General features: G+C 43.5%; 1 protein-coding gene across 2 annotated transcripts in view; it reads left to right on the top strand.

Moving 5' to 3' along the window:
* SORT1 (sortilin 1) overlaps positions 1-18,698 on the top strand; it is a 61,914-nt gene that overhangs the window by 2,643 nt on the left and 40,573 nt on the right. For both annotated transcript variants that reach the window (XM_045801583.2, XM_045801584.2), the window contains exon 2: positions 17,498-17,557. In XM_045801583.2, coding sequence (XP_045657539.2) covers positions 17,498-17,557 — 60 coding nt within the window. The remainder of the gene's footprint in view (positions 1-17,497; positions 17,558-18,698) is intronic.

Raw genomic sequence — 18,698 nt, 5'->3', positions numbered from 1 at the left:
AGAATGCCGTCCAGATGTCCAAGATGTGCTGGATGCTGGGGGTGCCAAGATACAAAGAAAAGATAATTCAGACTGGACAGTGAAAAGCCTCAGAAGGTTTTAGCAAATCTCCTAGACCTGTGGCTTGTTTGGCTTGTGAGATTATATTGGCATTTCATCTTCTTTAAAAAGCAAGGTAAAACTAAAGCATTTTATATTCTTCTGGTTTTAGGAGACCCGTGCCCTAATGAGCTATACCTCAGGCTTCTTCCCTCATGAAATCCGGCAAGCGTGTATATGTATTTATAAATGCCCTCCTCTCAGACTCAAGAAATAACCTTCTTTTTGCCTTTAACCCAAAACTGTTTTCATGGCACACTTTTAACTGATTCTTTCCTTTAAGTGCTTGGAGGATTTGTGACACGTATAACCTTTGCACACGAGAGAAATTGAGCAAGCACAGAAGATTTTATTAATGTTGGTTGCTAAGTTGGATTGCTTCAAAACATTCCTCCTATAAGTACCCCTTTGAGGTTAGGCATGAAAACTGTCTTAAAGAAACAGATGAAGTGCTTTGGCCAGAGTTACGGTGGTTGCTGACATAATTTCCTTACTTCTCATTCCTGTGTTCAGACCATTTGATAATTTCCTTAAAACTTTCAAAACTTATGATTAAGAGCCAGAAACTGTTGCTCCTTCTCTGTCCTCCCTCTGCTCCTGTCATTAACTACTTCTCTACACAGAACCTCCCAACTTGTACCCCAACATCAAAGCATCTGGTTTCTTAAATAAACAGGCCCTGTGGAGAGACTGTGTTGTGTGGCATGTCGGCTCTGAGAAGAATGCGCGTGTTTGTTTGCTGGCAGGGCTGAGTGCAGGCTGACGGGACTGAATGTGCCTGTTGGAGGTTCAAGGAGCTGCCGCTCCTAGCCTGTTGTGGATCTTTGTCACACCCGGAAATCTGAAGGTCAGTGCCTGTAGCTGCCCCGGAACTTTCTCACTGCCTCATTTATTCCAGCATGTAGCCCCTCTCCATACTGCCGGCCCCAGCACTCCCACCCTCACCCCCGAGTTAATCTTCCCTTGAGCCCTGTTCCACCCATTTGTTTTACACAGGGGTCAAAGAAGAGGAATTCTGTAGATTTCCTTCTTGGTCCTGGCTGAGCAGAATGAGCAAAAGCCCCATGAGGCTGCTACTCCCATGCGGTGTACTGATCAGACCTTTAACCCCTAACGGCTGTTAAAATGACTTCTGCATTGGGGATTTCAGTTACGAGTATCAGCAGATTCGATGCAGTGTATTTATCTGGGGAAAGGTTAGTCTTCATCTGTGGGTCGGTTGGGGTGAGGGTAGAGAGCTATCCAGGCAGGACGAATGGCTCAAGGGAATGCAGTGTAACAATTAGGTAAGTTCTCTGCTGACTCAAATATCTGGCTCTGTGCATAGTGATTTTTAATTAGAAATCTGAGTGTCCTGTTTGTGGAAATAATTGGAAGAAGGCTTATGTTCTGGTCAATTTCTAATGGTTATTTTCTTTCTGTAATGATAATAATAACAGGCTCTCCATCCTGGTGTTTTGATCTGCTCTTTCATGTCAGGTTCATAGAGGCTCCTAGCAGCTTCTGCACTCTGCCGATTTCCAATCGGCTCTTGCCAACAAGCATTGGATTCTCAGTGGGTGACTGCAGAGACTGTGCTCCCCAACTTTGTCCTAGTTGGCATGTTATCCTTGTGTGATCCTCACAGGAAGGGCAGTGCTTAACACTGAGTGGTAACGGTTGGAGCAGGAGTGATGTCTGCTCCTCTCCCTCTCTTTCTACCCACCTCTACCCCTCAAGTTCTGTCTTTTTTTTTTTTTTTTAAGATTATTTATTTGAGAGAGAGAGAGAGAGACAGGGACAGGGAGAGCATGAGTGGGAGGTGCAGAGGGAGAGGGGGAGAAAGTGCCAAGCAGACTCCACGCTGAGTGCGGAGCCCTACTTGGGACTTGATCTCACAACCCTGAGATCACGACCCGACCTGAAACCAAGAGCTGGACGCTCAGCCGACTTTGCCACCCAGGCACCCTTCAAGTACTGTCCTTACAGAAAGTGCACTGTGTTTTGAGACTGAAGAAATGCTCAGATGTTTTATATGATTAGAAGCTAATATTACAGCAGACAAAACTATCAGATTCAACATGTAATTAAAAATACAGCTTTTCTTGCAAAAGGCACTGTGATAGTTGCTCTAAAAATATTATGAAATAGATATTGCATTTGTAAATTTCCAAAAAATTTTCAATTACCTTCCTATCCCTTTGTAACTAGTGTTTCTTTGGCATCTTTTATTTTTTTAAAAAACATTTGGTGAAAATTTGTTCTTCCCATTGTCTAGGTAGCCTCACTGATCTGTGTGTAGGTGGGTTTGAGGAGTAATGGGGCTTGAGGAACATGCTGGTCAATTTTCTGCTGTTCTAGACAGGTTTCTTATTGTTCTCATAGTGACCGGAGTCATAGGTGGGTTAGTCATATGTGCCTTTGAGCTAGCTGGGTTGAATGAATCTTCGTGACAGACCCTTCATACCTATAGAGGTTATTGGGTGAATGCCGCACATGTGGAGGTTTTTTTCTGTGGTTTTTTTTTTTTTTTTTTTTTTTTAAGATTGAGGCTGTTTTCCCCACTCTGCCCTGAACCCTAGTCTCAGGAAACCACAGCAAAAACCGAATCTTCCATTCAGAGCCTGCAGTGTTTTGCTGAGAAAGTTTTCTGTGAATGCAATTTATTTTCTGTTTTACATGTTGGTATCTGGCTCTCAATTCCTCATCTACAACACGAGAAATTTTGGATTAGATTTAAAATGTCTAAAAAAATTCTGATTCATATGGAAGAGGGGGAGGCCAGGGGTTGTGATCACAAATGTTTATTGGCTGATTCCAAATTTAGAAGCAAATTGCGGCTGTTCTGCTTCTCAGTTGAACTTGAACGTAGCCCGGATTTCACATCTGGGGGTAATTTGTTACCACCTCCAGAGCTTGCTTCACAGAAATACGAGTGTTCTTCAAGATAGCAGGAGTGGTTTTTTTCATATAACTATGAAAGACATTTGACTTGTTTATTTTTTGGGTAATACTTCATCATTCTTTGTTGCCTGAAAAATCTAATGCTAAGCAAAGGTGCTAGCTTGGATAGTCCAGAAGCAAACCCGGTAAACACAGAACAGTAAATTTTGTTTTTTTCCTTCCCTATAGTACTTTGCCAAACTGGGATTTTTTTTTTTGTCCTGGCTGCTTGTGTTTTTGAAAATAGGTGGTCAGTTTACCGTTAATATACTCAGCCCTGTGCTAGTTAGAAACGTATGAGTGATTAATTGGCTTGATATTTTTTTCATCAGAAGAAAACGTATGTTTCTTTTTCCTTCTAGGGCTTGAATACTATCTCTCTCATATTTGCTTTTGTGAGGAGTTTTGTTTTTTCTTCCTGTATGTTCTAAGAAACGAAGTTCTGATATTGTACTTACGCCGGTTTGCAAGTCTGGTTCAACAGTAGGCTCACCCTGAAGGAATAAGAGAATTGAACTGGGAAGGGAATTTTTGATTAACTTTATACTTCCCAGACCAGATAGTTCAAATCAGATGTCTGTTGGGTACCTACCGTTTGTCAGAGGGATTCAGATGTTGTATACAAAATTCAAGAGAAAGATCGCAATACCCAGATTGGAGGCCTGGCTCTGCTGCTTTATAGCTGTGTGATCGTGGACAGTCTCTGAACTTCTCTGGCCATTATTATAGTTTTTTAACCTAAAGAAGCAGCTTTAGGATTATTTGGAAGGTGAAATAGAAAGTTTTATCCAAATGTTTTGTTAAATGTATTGTGTCAATGTCGTTCATTTAAGCACTTACTAAACTACATATAGTGGAGTCCAGGCCTTTGGACATCCAAGGCAAACATGAAAGATATCCCCATTGGTGCTGCTTTAAGGATTAAGTGTTCAGAGATGGCTTGATGAAAGTTTGGAAGAATTTTTGAAGAAGGTGTGCCCCCTCCAGTGCGGTAGTCTGGGAAGGCCTCCTGGATGAAGAGAGAATCAAGGCATGGAGGTAATTCTTAAGGAGATCTGTAAAGGCAGGATGGTAGGGAAATCCAGGATGTGCTCAGGGAATGGTCAATGGAAAGTTTCTGTGAGGTAGAAGTAGCTGATGAGGAGTATGTCTAAGGTTTCCAGAAAAACACACGGAGAAGTCAAAAAAGGTAGGTCTTGGGCAGGGGCAGGCGGAGGAAAGAGAGGGGAGGGCTGGGCAGGGAGCTATGCATTGGGACTTCCTGGGGAACGTCTTTTAACAGGTAGTGTTAGACATGAGGCTAGAGCTGGAGAAACCAGAGGTGGAAATGGGGAGCCAAGAAGAGTTGACCATTTAGAGGTTGACCATTGCTGCGGTTTTGAAGAATAGAGGGCAGGGCAGACCACCTTTTATACCTGAGGTGCTGAGAGTTCTAAGGAACTCTCTTGGACTTCTGGACCTTACTGGAGGAGAATGTGAGCCAAGGCGTGAGAAACCCAGGAGCTATAAGCTGGTGAAGCCAATGAACAGATTTATCTTTTCTTAATATTTGTGAACAGGATAAGGTTGAATTCTTGCTGATAACGTGCTTAACAGTTTGAATCATAGATTGTTAGGCTGATTAGCTGGTCAGATCTCTTACTTTTACTGATGAGGCTAAATGATTTTGTATGTGGGCCAAGAACTGAGAGTAGAACACAGATGTCCCAACATGGTGTGACGTTTGGAAGTGTTTCATAGTGTTGTGTTTTTTGTTTTTTTTAAGATTTTATTTATTTATTTGAGAGAGAGAGTGAGAGCCTAAGTAGGGAGGAGCAGCAGAGGCAGAGGGAGAAGCAGACTCTCCACTGAGCGGGGGGCTTGATGCGATGCTCAGTCCCAGGACCCCAGGATCATGACCTGAGCCAAAGGCAGACGCTTAACCGACTGAGCCACCCAGGCGCCCCCCGTAGAGATGTTTTAAATCAATGCATTTGCTTTAGGGATAAGGCAAGGTTATAGACCCCAATTTTAAGTCCTATAGTTGTGAATTCTCTGCTCTTTACGGTCATTGAACCCTCAGCAGAGCTCAGTTAGACTTTCTTAGCCTCAGTTTCCCGTCATATAGAATGGAGCGTTATCAGAGGCTTTGAAGAGAAAATGTTTTGAAAACCTTGGAGTGCCATATGTGTAATTTATGTCATTTCTTAATAAGCCTGTTGATCTGGCTCCTGACTCCACAGGGCCCAATTGTCAGCCAAACGATCCTGATAAATACCACCTCCAGAAGAACACGTGCATAAAAGGAGATACATGAGATGAAGTGGTTTTATCACTTGGCAGGGTTGGGTGACAGGCTTGGGTGGGGGTGGCAAGAGGGAGGGTGAGTCAAGATTGGCAGAAATGTGAGAAGCCTATGTGTTCTTTTTTTAACCTTCATGATTACATCAAAATTTTAACTCGTGAATATGATTGGCAGTTCCTTGAGGCAGTGGTTAGGAGGGAACATGATCTCAGGTCAGACGTGGCTAGATTCAGACTTCAGTGGTGATCATGGACAAATTAATTTCAGTGAGTCTTGGTCTTTTCATCTGTAAAATGGGTGTCCTAATATCTATGTCTTAGGGTCATTGTGAAGAGTAAATGAGATGTGGGATTTAGTGTGCAATTCGTCTGTTATTGTATCTTATAATGATTATTTCCACAAAGCTTCTGATGCATTACCTGTTAGAGGCTCAAATATTTGTGTATGCACTTGAAATTGTTTTTCCCAGCTGTAATATTCCTAGAAAATCATCATGGGTACCCTAGAAACCAAATCCGGATTAAGAAATATGTACTACTTATGTCCTTGGACTTGAGATTTTAAGAACTACAAGGGTATAAAGTGAGAGAGATATTATCCAACCCAAGTGTCTTTCCTGAAGCTATGGGAGGTGAAGAAGTAACAATTGCACCATCGCCAGATCCCTGGTCATTTGGTTCTGGTAGTTTCAAGTATATATATTGTTGTTTACTTATGGTTTTAAAGAATTTACAATTATAAAAATAAGACTACTTACTATTTAATCGGTGCTTCTGCTTCGTTGAGCTTTAGTTCATTGGAGTCAGTGACTGTGGTTTTAAGTTGACAGCTCTGGAACGGCACCTTGCCGGCTGCACCCTCGTTTGTGAACTGAGCCGCCACGGTCAGCTCTGCAGAGTACCAGCCTCTGCGAAGTTTGAAGCAATAGTGACGAGATGTGATGGGTACTTCTCAGGAACTTTGCTTGGAAGCACGGCAGACCAGAATGTTAATGGAATTATCTTTTCTCACGTGCATAGCTCTTCAGGCTAACGTTTCACCGCTTCCCAGCATGTGCTAACCCTCTGTTCCAGTTAGTGTGACCTTTCCACCAGGCCCTCGAGCTCACCATGTGCTCCGTGCTTCTCCATCTTTGTTCATGTGGCTTTCTGAACGCCCTTTGTCTGAACGCCCTTCTAGCTCTGGTGGCTTTCTTCTTTACTCTCCTGCAACATTTAACGATGCCATGTAAGCTAGCATTTAACTATAGTAGTCTGTCTTGTACCCACTTGCATTGATTCCATTTTTATTCCGCACATTATAATCTTCTTAAAGGTAGGGGCCATGCTTGTGCTATTCCTTCACCGCTTCCGCCCCATACAGTCATTCAATGTGTGGTCTGGAATCAGACAGATAGAGGTCTGATTCTTTGCTCTTCACCTGCCAGCTGTGTGACTGTGGGCAAATGGCTTAACCTCTTTGAGCCGGCTCCTGCATCTCTAAGGGAGTAGTGGTACGTTATATATCGTAGGTGCTCTGTGAAAAGTTCACGACTATTATTGTTATTCTTTACTTCAACAGCTGCTCATTGCACACCTTCTAGATGTTGGGCCTTGTACTAGATCCTAAGTCCTGGGAACTGATGGTGGAACACAGGAGACAAGACCCCTATTTTTATGAACCAGCAGAAAACATGAACATTAAACAAATACGTAGTTATAAATACAGGTACCCAAAGAATAAAAATAACGACAGGAGAATAATTGACAGAGGTCCTTTTAGTCTGGGCGCATTAGGAAGGACTCACTGAGAAATTATTTAAACTGAGACTTGAAGATGAATAGAATTTGATCAGTAGGAATATCACAGAGAGGACCACATGTTCGGAGGCCTGGGGCTGGGAAGCGCTCGGTGTGCCCAAGGATCTGGAAGCAGGCAGGTGTGGTCGCAGCAGGGGCAGGGAGGGCTTCGTCCCCACCCGCCGTGGGTCAGTGGCTGGCAGTGGGGGCCTAGCCCTTATCACTTTTTCTTTGAAGTGGGACTAAGATGTAAAAAGTGAACGCTATCTGTTTTGAAATTTGGCTCATTTATTGGGCATAATGAGAATTGAGTTATCCCATGAAAGTGAAGTTTTCAAAAACTAAGCCCACCCTTTTAAGTGCCAAAGGTTTTTTGTTTTTATTTAATGGGAATCTTTCTAAAATATTTCTCTGCCTTCTTAGTGAACACTATGACCCTGGATCATTTAGGAAGAGATTAAACTGTGCTGTGCCACCACTCACATCATTTTAATGTGGTATGGCATTCATGCCCTGTTGGGATATATGGGGCTGTTTTCTCCCCTTTCTTCCAACAGCCCATTGTCTGCTCGTTGAAGCTCACTTTTTTGTTCTGCAGAAATGATAGTCCCCTTGCAATATCCTGTTCTTTTTGATGCTGACCCTGTCTTGAGACACACTAGCCCCTAAATTTTATTTGCTTCTTCTGTAAACTAAGAAAATGGAGTACTAATTGTAGGCAATCGGACAAGCTTAGCAAATTGATGCAGAGGGGATGGTCTGCAAGTTTATCTTAGAGGTCGAACGTGTAGATTTCTACCACGTAGATCCTGGCATCAGAGGTCTCCCTTGCTTTCTTTCCAGTGAGTGTTCAGGTCCTTGGGGTTTCTATCTAATGCAGGTTGCTGTTGCCCTCCCCTTTCAACACTGAAGTACTGTGGAGCCAGTCACGGAGTTGGTTTTTGTTTGTTTGTTTTTTAAAGATTTTATTTATTTATTCGACAGAGATAGAGACAGCCAGCGAGAGACGGAACACAAGCAGGGGGAGCGGGAGAGGAAGAAGCAGGCTCATAGCGGAGGAGCCTGATGTGGGGCTCGAACCCATAACGCTGGAATCACGCCCTGAGCCGAAGGCAGACGCCCAACCGCTGTGCCACCCAGGCGCCCCTGTTTGTTTGTTTTAAACAAAGAGCCGTGGAAAAGCAAACGGAGCGGTTAAATTATTGATGAGTCATAGAATCTTAGAGCTTATAAGGACTAGAAATGTTGGCATTCCAGCCCCCTCACCTTGGTGGTGAAGTTAGGTTGCACTGCTCAAGTTCCCACAGCTTTCGGCAGAGCTGGAGATAAAATTCAGACTGTTAGCCCAGTGCTCTTCCCTGCATCGTCCTGCCTTGCAGAAAACTCTGAATAATTGAGTAGGTATGAAAACTTGTGTAATGTTTTGTGTTTAGCGTTTTCATTTCTAAGAATAGTCTCCATGAGAACTGGAACATTTGTGATCTTATTTTTAGCTCATGTTTTATGATCCCAGCAGCGCCTTATTTAACAGAACTGAATTCTGTGAAGATTTCCTTCCTGCCTGCAAGAACATCACCCAGCCTGTGTCCCAGACCTCTCCTGCACAGCACCGTGTCCTGTCCCTGCGTTCCCTAGGTGGGCTTTGGAAGCCAGAATCTTAAGTCCCCAGCTTCTGTGGGATCACCAGGCCCTTGCCTTTGTATGTTATTTCATTTGAGTCTTATTATTCCACTGAGTGAAGGAGCACAATTCAGTTTTACTTCTGAGGAAGTGGATTCCCAAGAGAGAAAATAATTTGAGCCTGTTTTTCCAACCAGCGAGTTACTGGACTGTGCCTTACACCCACTTTTGTAGCTGTGTTTTCACTGTGCCGGGCTGTCGTCTCTAGATTAAAGGTCTAGCATGGTTAGCCTTCATTTTTAGACTTCTGTAGGAAGTGTGTTTTGGGGTATAAATGCTCCGTGAGCACAGAACATGGACTCTCACTGCTGTTTCCCCAGGGCTCCAAATAGCGCTTGGCGCATGGTAGATACACAGAGGTACTTGTCCGAAGAAGGAACGTGTGTGAAGGATGCCGTCATGGGATTCATTCCCTTGTTTACTAGCCAGAGAAGTGGTTCCTGATGGCAGGATGGTCGGGTCATCTGCGAGTGGCTTTTCACAGGGCCAGCCCTGTGAAACTGACCCACGTTTGATTGTGCCAGTGTCGGGTCTTTCAGTAGTTTACTTTCGATCAGGCGTGCAGCTCAGACAGGCAGAAGTTTCTCATTACCAAGTTTTCTCTCCAAGCTACGGTGACTCTCAGGACCAACTCTAAGTTCTCTGAGCTGTAGCAACAGTAGTTTAATTAGGCTTCTGGTTTAATTAGATGTGAAGACGAAGTTATCCCCGTGAAGAATGTTGTGTTTTTGTGGCCTTTCTCTTCTTCCAGATGGAGTTAGCGATTGGCCACAGGACCACAGAAATGAACGTTTGTGTTCATTCATGGGCTCTAAACTGTGTGGACCTCAGACTTTAAAATGGTAGGCAATAAATGCATGGGTAAATCTTACCATCAGCTGTCAAGGTGGGTGTATTTCAGAGAAGGTAGTACAAGCTGTCCCCTACTTCCTAACATAATGAGTCCCTGAAAACCAATTTGGTTGTAAATGCCAGCCAATGATTCCCTGCTGCCCAGAGCTTCCCTACTGGGGGCAGCAAATGGCTGTCAGTGCCATCTGGGACATTAGAAATCACCGTTCAACAGGTGATGAACGGAAGACTGGGAGTGTATCAGTGAATAATAACGTTGGGATGTGGTATCGGGATGTCTACCTTAAATCGAGACCACCCGTGTTAGTGTGGCTGGGAGGAGTGGGGCTCTCCGACCTGTCCTGTAACCTTCTGTTGCATCCCGTTAGCCAGTATAATAGAATAAACTGACATGGTCTATGTATGCTTTTTGTACCACTCTTTTATATATCCTTTTTCCAAAATAAAACTTCTATAGTTTTATTTTTAAACATGATTCCTGCTTGTTGGAGGTGGGGTGGGGAATAAGTCAGTCAGTCCAGAAAAACGATAAAGAAGAAAAAGTATCCGCGTAAATTCTACCATTTAGAGACAGTTGCTGTTGATTTTCTGAAGGACGTCCCTCCAGGTAGCTTTTAACCACAAGGACCCACACAGGATTTTGCATACTACTCTATAACTTGCCTTTTAGGCAGCACATTGGGGCTATCCTCCAGCGTCAATGAATACCTGAAACGTTTTCAGCAGCGCCCTGTATGCTTTATTGCACGTCGTAGCCTATTTCACAAAGCTTTAATCCTTCACCTGGAGTACACAAAGAGAGCGATCTCTTATGGCGTTGTTCTGTGGATTAAATGATAGTGTGTCAAGTTGCCTTCGCACAGTAGATGGCCTGTAGGTAGCGCTCCGTGGTTGTTAGCTGCAACGAGCATCCAGGTACAAACATCCTTTGTCAAGGTGTGTAATTACCCCCCTGCGATAAGTCCCTAAGGGTGGGATTGCTGGGTCACATGGCGTGGGCATTTTCAGTTCTGATTCACATCGCTGAGCAACTCTCCAGCAGAGCGGTAGCAGTCGATACGCTCCCACCCACAGTGCACACAGGTGCCTGGTCTCCATGTCCTCACTGCATACGTGCTGTCAGGCCTTTCTGGAAGGTGGAAATGTCATTACATGATCTTTCTTTGGTGTTCTTTGGATTACCGGTGAAATTGAGTAGCCTTTCGCATGTTATTAGCCATTTCCTTGTCCTTTGTGAATTGCTTGTTTGCGTGTCTTTTGCCTATTTTCTTTGGAGGTCTTTGTCTTTTTCTTATGGACTTACCAGCTCTTTTCTATAGTGACCCTTCGTCTTGTTGCAAATAATTTTTCCTTTTTTTTTCAACTTGCTATTTTGTGTTTTGCCATTAAAATTTTTTTATGTAGTCCAAATAATTCCTGTAGTATGTTAGGAGTTCCAGTTTTTGTGTCATTTTTTGAAATGGTCTTCTCATTTTAAGATTATAAAAATAGTTACTCATACTTCTAGGATTTTCAAGATTTGACTTTTTATATTTAAATCTTTGCTGTACGTAAAATTTATTTGGGAGTGGGAGTGAGAAGGGTTTTAGTGACCCAGCTTATTTTTTTCCAGATAGCTAGTTTTTCCAACACTTCGACCACTAATGTGAAATGCTAGCTTGGTCATACACCTTGCCCAGTCTTGGACTTTGTTTTGTTCCATTGATCTGTCTTGTCTATTCCTGTGCCAGTAACTGTGCCAGGAGATAATAAATCTCTCTCTAGAGGTGGCAAGTTCCGCGCTCATCTGTTCCTGATGGAATCAAGCTGACATGTTTACATAGCTAGTCCTAAACGGCTTGGTTTCTGGGCTTCCTACCATAGGGTATGATTAAGTAATCGGAATTACTGTATTTACTCTGTGGCCCCTCTGGATACTGGCTTTTGGATCGTTCATCACATAAACAGCACTTTTTCATGGTTTCCCTTAATTTTGACCTGTTTCTGCATTGTACATTTGGCTGGCTGCTTAGCAGTATGAAGCGGCCGGATCGTGTTCTCTCTGTGCTAAATAATCTACCTCTTAGGCATACTACACTGGAGCAACGCAGCTATGGTTTTCCAGAAATAAGACGTGCTTCAGCGCTCCCCACCTTCTCCATTTCAGTTGTGGTGTATACAGCTAGTACATGACATCATTTTTGCAGCACTGCTTGAGGGAGACATTCCCTATACCTTGTGTTGGCTGGACTCCTTGACTCCTACCTGTCTACATGTTTTTATATGTTCAGTATTTTAATATCATAGGCTGTTCATTGGTAATACTGTGCTGAAGGTTTGGGGTTTTCTCCTCTTAAAGGGATTATTCTGCCCTTCAGTTCTTTCTAGCCACACAGCTTTGTCCTGTGCTCATATTTCTTTTATCCATCTTACTTTGCTTTGATTAGCACAATGGAACCATAACTTATCGGGTAACTATGTTGAGCTGTGTGTGCCACTGGAAGCCGTGCCTGTTTGAGGAAGTGATCCCGGGGCCTCATCTCCATTTTCTGTGGGCATTCAAGCAGAAGTACTTTTCTTCTCGTACACATTTCCTTTTCTGTATTTCTTTATTTTCCTTCTGTTCCTACCACAACTTGTCTATCCTGATCTTAAAATTCTTGCTCATTTGAACAAGCACATATAGCGTCTGCCGTATACTCAGCGCTTGACTGGTGGGTGACATTAATACGTTCTTCGTGTTATCCTTGGACATTTTTCAGAAGGCTTGCGTGTACCTTCATGTTTGTTTTACCTGCACAACAGCCTCCTTCCGCCACCTTGCTATTGCCTGTGGCTATTCCCACCCCCGGAAACCCTGCTTAAATCTCAGTACGCAGACCATTGCTTCTTTGTGCTCAGATGTGTGCGTTTCTCTTCCGTAGAGTCTACCCCCGGCCGGTGTCTCCGAACACTCTGATGCATGCAGGGCGTCCTTACCAGTTTGGGCCATGGAGGCGATGGCAGTTATAGTGGGAAGGCAAGGAGGGAGGTCAGCATTATGTGTGTGAGCGCCCAGAACACGTCCTGCTGTTACCAGTGTTCCGGCTGGCGGGCAGGGCGTAGGAAGAACCCCTGTTCAGCCGTTACGTAGTAAAGTGTGGGTAACCACGCTAGAAGGAAGAGTACCCGCAGGGCAGTCATGTTGGCAGCGGGGGGTTGTGAATAGACTCGTGTGGAGGTATTCGTGGAGCACTTAGTACGTGCAAGCCCTTGTGCTGGGCCTCAGGGGTGATGCCAGGTCACGGTGCCCGCCATCGAAGAACCAGGAGCCGGATACGTCAATAGTCATAGGACCAGCAACATCCGTACGTGCTGTGAGAATGCCGTCTCGGAGGGAATCACGTGAGCTGTGATGGTTAGGAGGCAGGAAGGCTGGTTTTACATGGCAAGTTGAGATTTCGGCTGTCTTTCCGATCTCTCACCCCGGTGTCGCCCCTCTCTCGTGGCTCTCAGAAAGGAACACTCGCCATCTAATACTGAGGGGCAACGAACGAGTTCAGAAGAACAGAACCTTTCTTTTCTAAAGCCTGCATTTAAACACTGTTTTCACTGGGCATAGAATTTTTTTTTTTAAAGATTTTATTTATTTATTCGACAGAGATAGAGACAGCCAGCGAGAGAGGGAACACAAGCAGGGGGAGTGGGAGAGGAAGAAGCAGGCTCATAGCGGAGGAGCCTGATGTGGGGCTCGATCCCATAACGCCGGGATCACGCCCTGAGCCGAAGGCAGACGCCTAACCGCTGTGCCACCCAGGCACCCCTCACTGGGCATAGAATTTTATCTCTACAGTTTTCCCCTAGTCCTTTCAAGATCCCGATCCGCTGGCTTGTGCTGTGACTGAGGAGAAGTCCGCTATGATTCTTTGTTCTTCTGTATGCAATGTCATTTTTTCTTCTGGGTGCTTTTAAGATTTTTATCACTGATTTTAAACATTTTGAATAGGGTGTGCTTTGGTGTAGTTTTCATTGTGCTCCTTAAGCTTGGGATTTGTGAGCTTCTTGGCTCTCTGGGTTTATACTTTTCATTAAATCTGGGAAACTCTGGGCTCTTATTTCTTTCATTTTTTTTTCTGGCCCCCTTCCCCCTCCTCTTCCAGAGACTCCTATTACATATATATGAGGTTACTTGCAGCTCTGTAGCTCAGTGATGCTCTGTTCATTTTTCCTCTCTTTTTTTGCTGTGTCTCACTTGGGTAGTTTCCATGGCTATGGCTTCGAGTCTATTAATGTCTTCTTCTGTAGTGCCTCCTCGCCTGTTAATGCTGTCCAGGGTAATCTTCATCCCAGACACTGTACTTCCCATCGCTGGAAGTCCAGTTTGAGTCTGTTTCATATGTTCTGTGCCTTTATTTAGCATGCTCAATCTACTCTCTAATTTCCTGAACCTGTGGAGTATAATTGCAGCTATCTTCACGTCCTTGTCTATTCGTTCTATTATCTGTGTTATTTCTGGGTCAGTTTGATTGATTTTTCTCCTCATTATGGTTCCTGTTTTCTTGCTGCTTTGCATGCCTGGTTTTTTTTGATTGAACGTTGGACATTGTGAATTTTATCTTCTCAAGTGCTAGATATTTTTATATTCCTATAAATATCTTAAACTTTGGTCTGGGGCATAGTTAGGTTCCTTGGCAGTGGATTGGTCCTTTTAGTTCTTGGGTTTTTGGTGTTTTGTTTTGTTTTAAAGCTTTTTAAGGCAAGACCAGAATAGCATTTAGACGAGGGTTAATTTTTCTTTCCATATGACCTTTTCTTTCCACCTGAGGTTTGGTCTGTTGTTAGATCTGGTTTCATTTTTTTCTTTTACTTTCACAAGTATAAGAATGTTAAAGACTGGAATATAAAACGTGAGTTGCATTTGCCATAGATAGATGGGTTTTTTCAGTGCGTTTGTATGTTTTCAAAAGTAAAATGTACTTGGCTATTGGGAAGGGAAGGGAAGAGAGGGAGGGCTGAGGGTAGCAGAATACCACAATTAGAGTTAATAAATCTGGCCTGCATTTCCAGAGGAACTCTTTGGATGACAAATGAGGCCAGCTATCCTTTGAGTTGTTCAGGTGAAGCTGGATATCGCTAGTGATGTCTAACGACCCTCCTCCTTCTGTGACTGGGCAACAGGAAACGGTGAGGGAGGCCAGTGTGCACGGACTGGGTCAGGCGTGTAGAGCTTTGTCTGAAAAGCGAGTTGCAGATCCCGATTGGCTCGAGACTAAGTATACCGTGGCCCGATCAAGATAGCTGGGACTCCAGTGATGGAATTTTTCTTTCATCCTAGTCAGCTGTGATGACCAGAGCCTTCCTTGGAAAGATGGCCTGCGTTTAGACGACTGTGAGCCCGTGTGGTCTGTCTGGCGCGTGTGGCAGCTCTGGCTATTCCTGCCCCTCAGGGAGCTCCTTGATGTCATTTCAGACACTGTATCCTCACTCGAGAGAACGGGCCGTCTTGCTCTGCGTGGAGTATCTTACAAGACACGTTGCTGTGTCGGTTTTTAAGCTGCTGGTTCCAGATGTCTCTAGCAGCCCTACTTTTCCTCAGATGCCTAGCCGGCTTCCGTGTATGAATGGCCTTTCTGTCCCGCAGAGGCTGTGGGACGCGCCGCCTGAGCGTTTGAGAGTTAACCAGCATTTAGCGAGCAAGCCCGCGTGAGGCACTGATTGTACCATTTCCAGCGATTGTTCAAGAGCTTCTGCTGATCCCAAAGGTCCTCACAGTCCAGGGGGCAGATAGCGTAGGTGAATTCAGAAACCCGTTCAGGAGGACCACGAAAGAGAATGAGAGGATAAACAAAACAATTAGTGTGTTGAGTCCTATTTCTTCAGACTTCTCTGTTTGGGGTAGTGGCTCGAGTGACCAAGCGGCTGGCATCCCACCATTTATAGACATGTTCTATTTTGAGACTGAGTTTGTGGTTTGGGAAGGATGTATAATCATTTTCAACAAATGCTTATTGAGGGTGTAAAGTAGCATGTCAGGCACAAGGAATACCAAGAAGCGTAAGGTTATAGCCTCTGCTTCTAAGGAGCTGCTCATACTTGGAGAGGCAGGCCACGCTTCAGATTAAAAAACTGAAGAAGATAGAATAAGTCTTTATAAGTGAAAAGCATACTCGTCAACATTTAGCAGAAGCGCGTACTAAACTATTCACTGCTGGGGGGGGTGGGGCTTGAGGGGGTGGGGCACGTGGTGGGGGAGGAGGAAAGCTCTTCGCTTTCTGTTATATATTTGACCTGTGAGCAACACGGGTTTGAACTGCATGGGTCCACTTACACGTAGTTGTTTTGTTGTGTTTTTTTTTATATAAATACAGCGCGTTACTGTAAATGTATTTTTTCTTCTTTATGATTTTCTTTATAACATTTTATTTCTCTAGTTTACTTTATTGCAAGAATACAGTATATGGTACATATCACATACAAAATATGTGTTAATCTACTGATGATGATATCGATAAGGTTTCCAGTCAACAGTAGCCTGTTAGTAGTTAAGTTTTGAGGGAGTCGAAAGTTAAACGCACATGTTTTACTGTGCTGGGGGTCAGTACTCTTTCCCCCCCACGTTGCTCAAGGACCAACTGTATACATTTGTGTATGGTTGGAAATTTTTACCAAGTGCCAGTATTGCCTTTTTGGAATTCTTTATCAGTTAAAAAAAATGACAGGGGAATGAAGTAACTGTGTGATAGGCATTAAGGAGGGCACGTGATGTGGTGACACTGGGTGTTGTACACAACTAATGAATCACTGAACGCTACACCAAAAACTAACGACGTACTATGTGTTGGCTAATTGAATTTAAATAAAAAAGTAAAATAAAATAAAAATGATAGAGACAAGAAGACCATACCCATAATGTTAGCCTTGAATATCTCCATGTGATAGGATTATAAATAATTTTTTTCTTTATCATACCTCCCCATTCTTGCCTACATTTTCTATGATGGATATGTATTATTTTATAAATAGAGAACACATTTGAAAACCAACCCTAAATGATGATGATTATAGCTACATTCCAACATGCTTACCATATCTTGGATATAATATACCAGCTTTCCCTTTTCTTTTTCTTCACTCTTACCACAACTGTTAGGACTGTTCTTCTATCATAATTCATGATCATCACCACTATGTATTTATTTATTTTTAAAGATTTATTTTATTCGTTATTTTAGAGAGAGAGTAGGGGGAGGAGCAGAGGGAGAGGGGGGGAGAGAATCACAAGCAGACTCCGCACTGAGCAAAGAGCCTGACACGGGGCTCAGTCTCACAACTCTGAGTTCGTGACCTGAGCCAAAGTCAAGAGTCAAACACTTAATGGACTGAGCCACCCAGGTGCCCCCATCATCACTATTTAAAGGTGAAACAGGGCATTGGCTCTTGCTTCTGCCCCTTGCCATTTTGAGTGAGTTAGCCTAGGAGCAAAAGGAATCCAGCTATTAACTACTCGGCTATACTGTGAAGGCTGCCTAGAAGAATTCAAATTATGCCGATTGGGTTACAATTATATCTGTCAATGTGGGCTGTGATCTCTTGTTTTAAAGCATCCTAAGAATACTTTCTATATCTGTATATTTAGTTCTGTTGGAGAAAGCAATTAGATTATTCCATCCCCCCATCTGTGCAGTAAGAAAACTCATCTGCTTGGCTTACTTCATATAAAGGAGAATTAAAATGTCCAGGTTATTTGTAATTTGGGTTAAGTAGTTCAATCCCGGCTCTCCCAGATTTTTCTGGGAATTCATACCCCCCTTATAATTATGAACTTAATTACTTTGAAAGTAATAGTGTTCTGAATTATTTAAGGAAGACAGAGTTCGAAAGACAGATGTCATTTCTAAATGAATTTTTTTTTTTTCCCTTATAGCATGTGTTTGATGATCTCAGTGTCTCAGTATCCTTGTCCTGGGTTGGCGATGGCACTGGGGTAAGTAGTATTTTGAGTCTGTTAACTCAGTGTAGCAAGAAGAAGATGGGGATTTTAGGGGTTTAAACACTGAATGTTGTTATTTTCTGAAATGGTCTCCAACCTCCGTTGCAGAAAACGCATGTTCGCTGTACAGACTTTCGGGAAGTTCTGATTGGTTTGGTTTTGCTTTAGAACTGGGAACATCTAGTGACCGCCTTCTTCCATAATAGGAAGATAGACACCTTTTTAGTGTTTGGTGGCTGCTTGGCATCAAGATGAGCAAGAAGAAGAAAGAGGAAGGAGAGTGCCATGTGCTCCGACGGGAGCCTCACAATACTTGGGAAAACCCCTGTGTAGCCGCAGAAGACTGCACTTTGCACATCTCGGCATTTCTCCTCCAAACTGTATTGTTCCTGTGTCCTTTCCCACAGTTAGCATTGAAGGACCGTGGCGCCCATGGGCTTGCAGTTCTTCAGCCCCATCTGTTGTCTCTTCCCCTACCACGGAGGAGCCCCTGCCGGGACTGGCGGCGTGGAAGCAGAGTCCGGCAGCATCTTCTCCCTGCTGGTGTAGACGGTCTCCCAGTAGGAGGGAGCGCTGAGGGTGGCCTCAGGTCTTGAGTCAGGGCTTGGCATTGCCGGCTCTGTGTCCCTCTGTCTGAACAAGGGGCCAGGGCCACAGCTCATACCCTCTGGTATTCTGGTAACATATATATCATAGCACGGAGGCCCATGATGGTGGTATCAGGAATCGAAAGAAACAGAATTTTGGTGTTGAAAAGCAAGTTATAAATTTCTTATTTTAATTAATTTTTAAACTTCTGGTAGAATGTCTTTAACCATGTCTCAGTTTCTTCTAAAATTTGAGTAGCGCACCAATTTCCATGATTTATCCATTTCTCTAAGATAGTTGGTATCTCTAAGGTTTCTTGTTATATGGCTGTTTGAGACTCCACAGCCTCTTGTACTGACCTACTATCAGAGTCTTTTCCTCATGCACATTTGTGTCTAGAAAAATACTTACTTGAAAAATTAATTTCATGGAGAACTAACAGCGAGGAGAGGAAGAAAAGGACAAATGTATATGACGTAGTGACCTCTGTTAGAACATATATTCTAGCCTCTGTAAGCAGAAAGCAGAAAGAGGGAAGATCTTTGCC

The sequence above is a fragment of the Ursus americanus genome, chromosome 12 (assembly GCF_024610735.1).
Source record: "Ursus americanus isolate L20-20 chromosome 12, mUrsAme1.1.p, whole genome shotgun sequence".
NCBI classification, from domain to species: domain Eukaryota; kingdom Metazoa; phylum Chordata; class Mammalia; order Carnivora; family Ursidae; genus Ursus; species Ursus americanus.
This window is presented reverse-complemented; position numbering and strand designations above follow the sequence as displayed.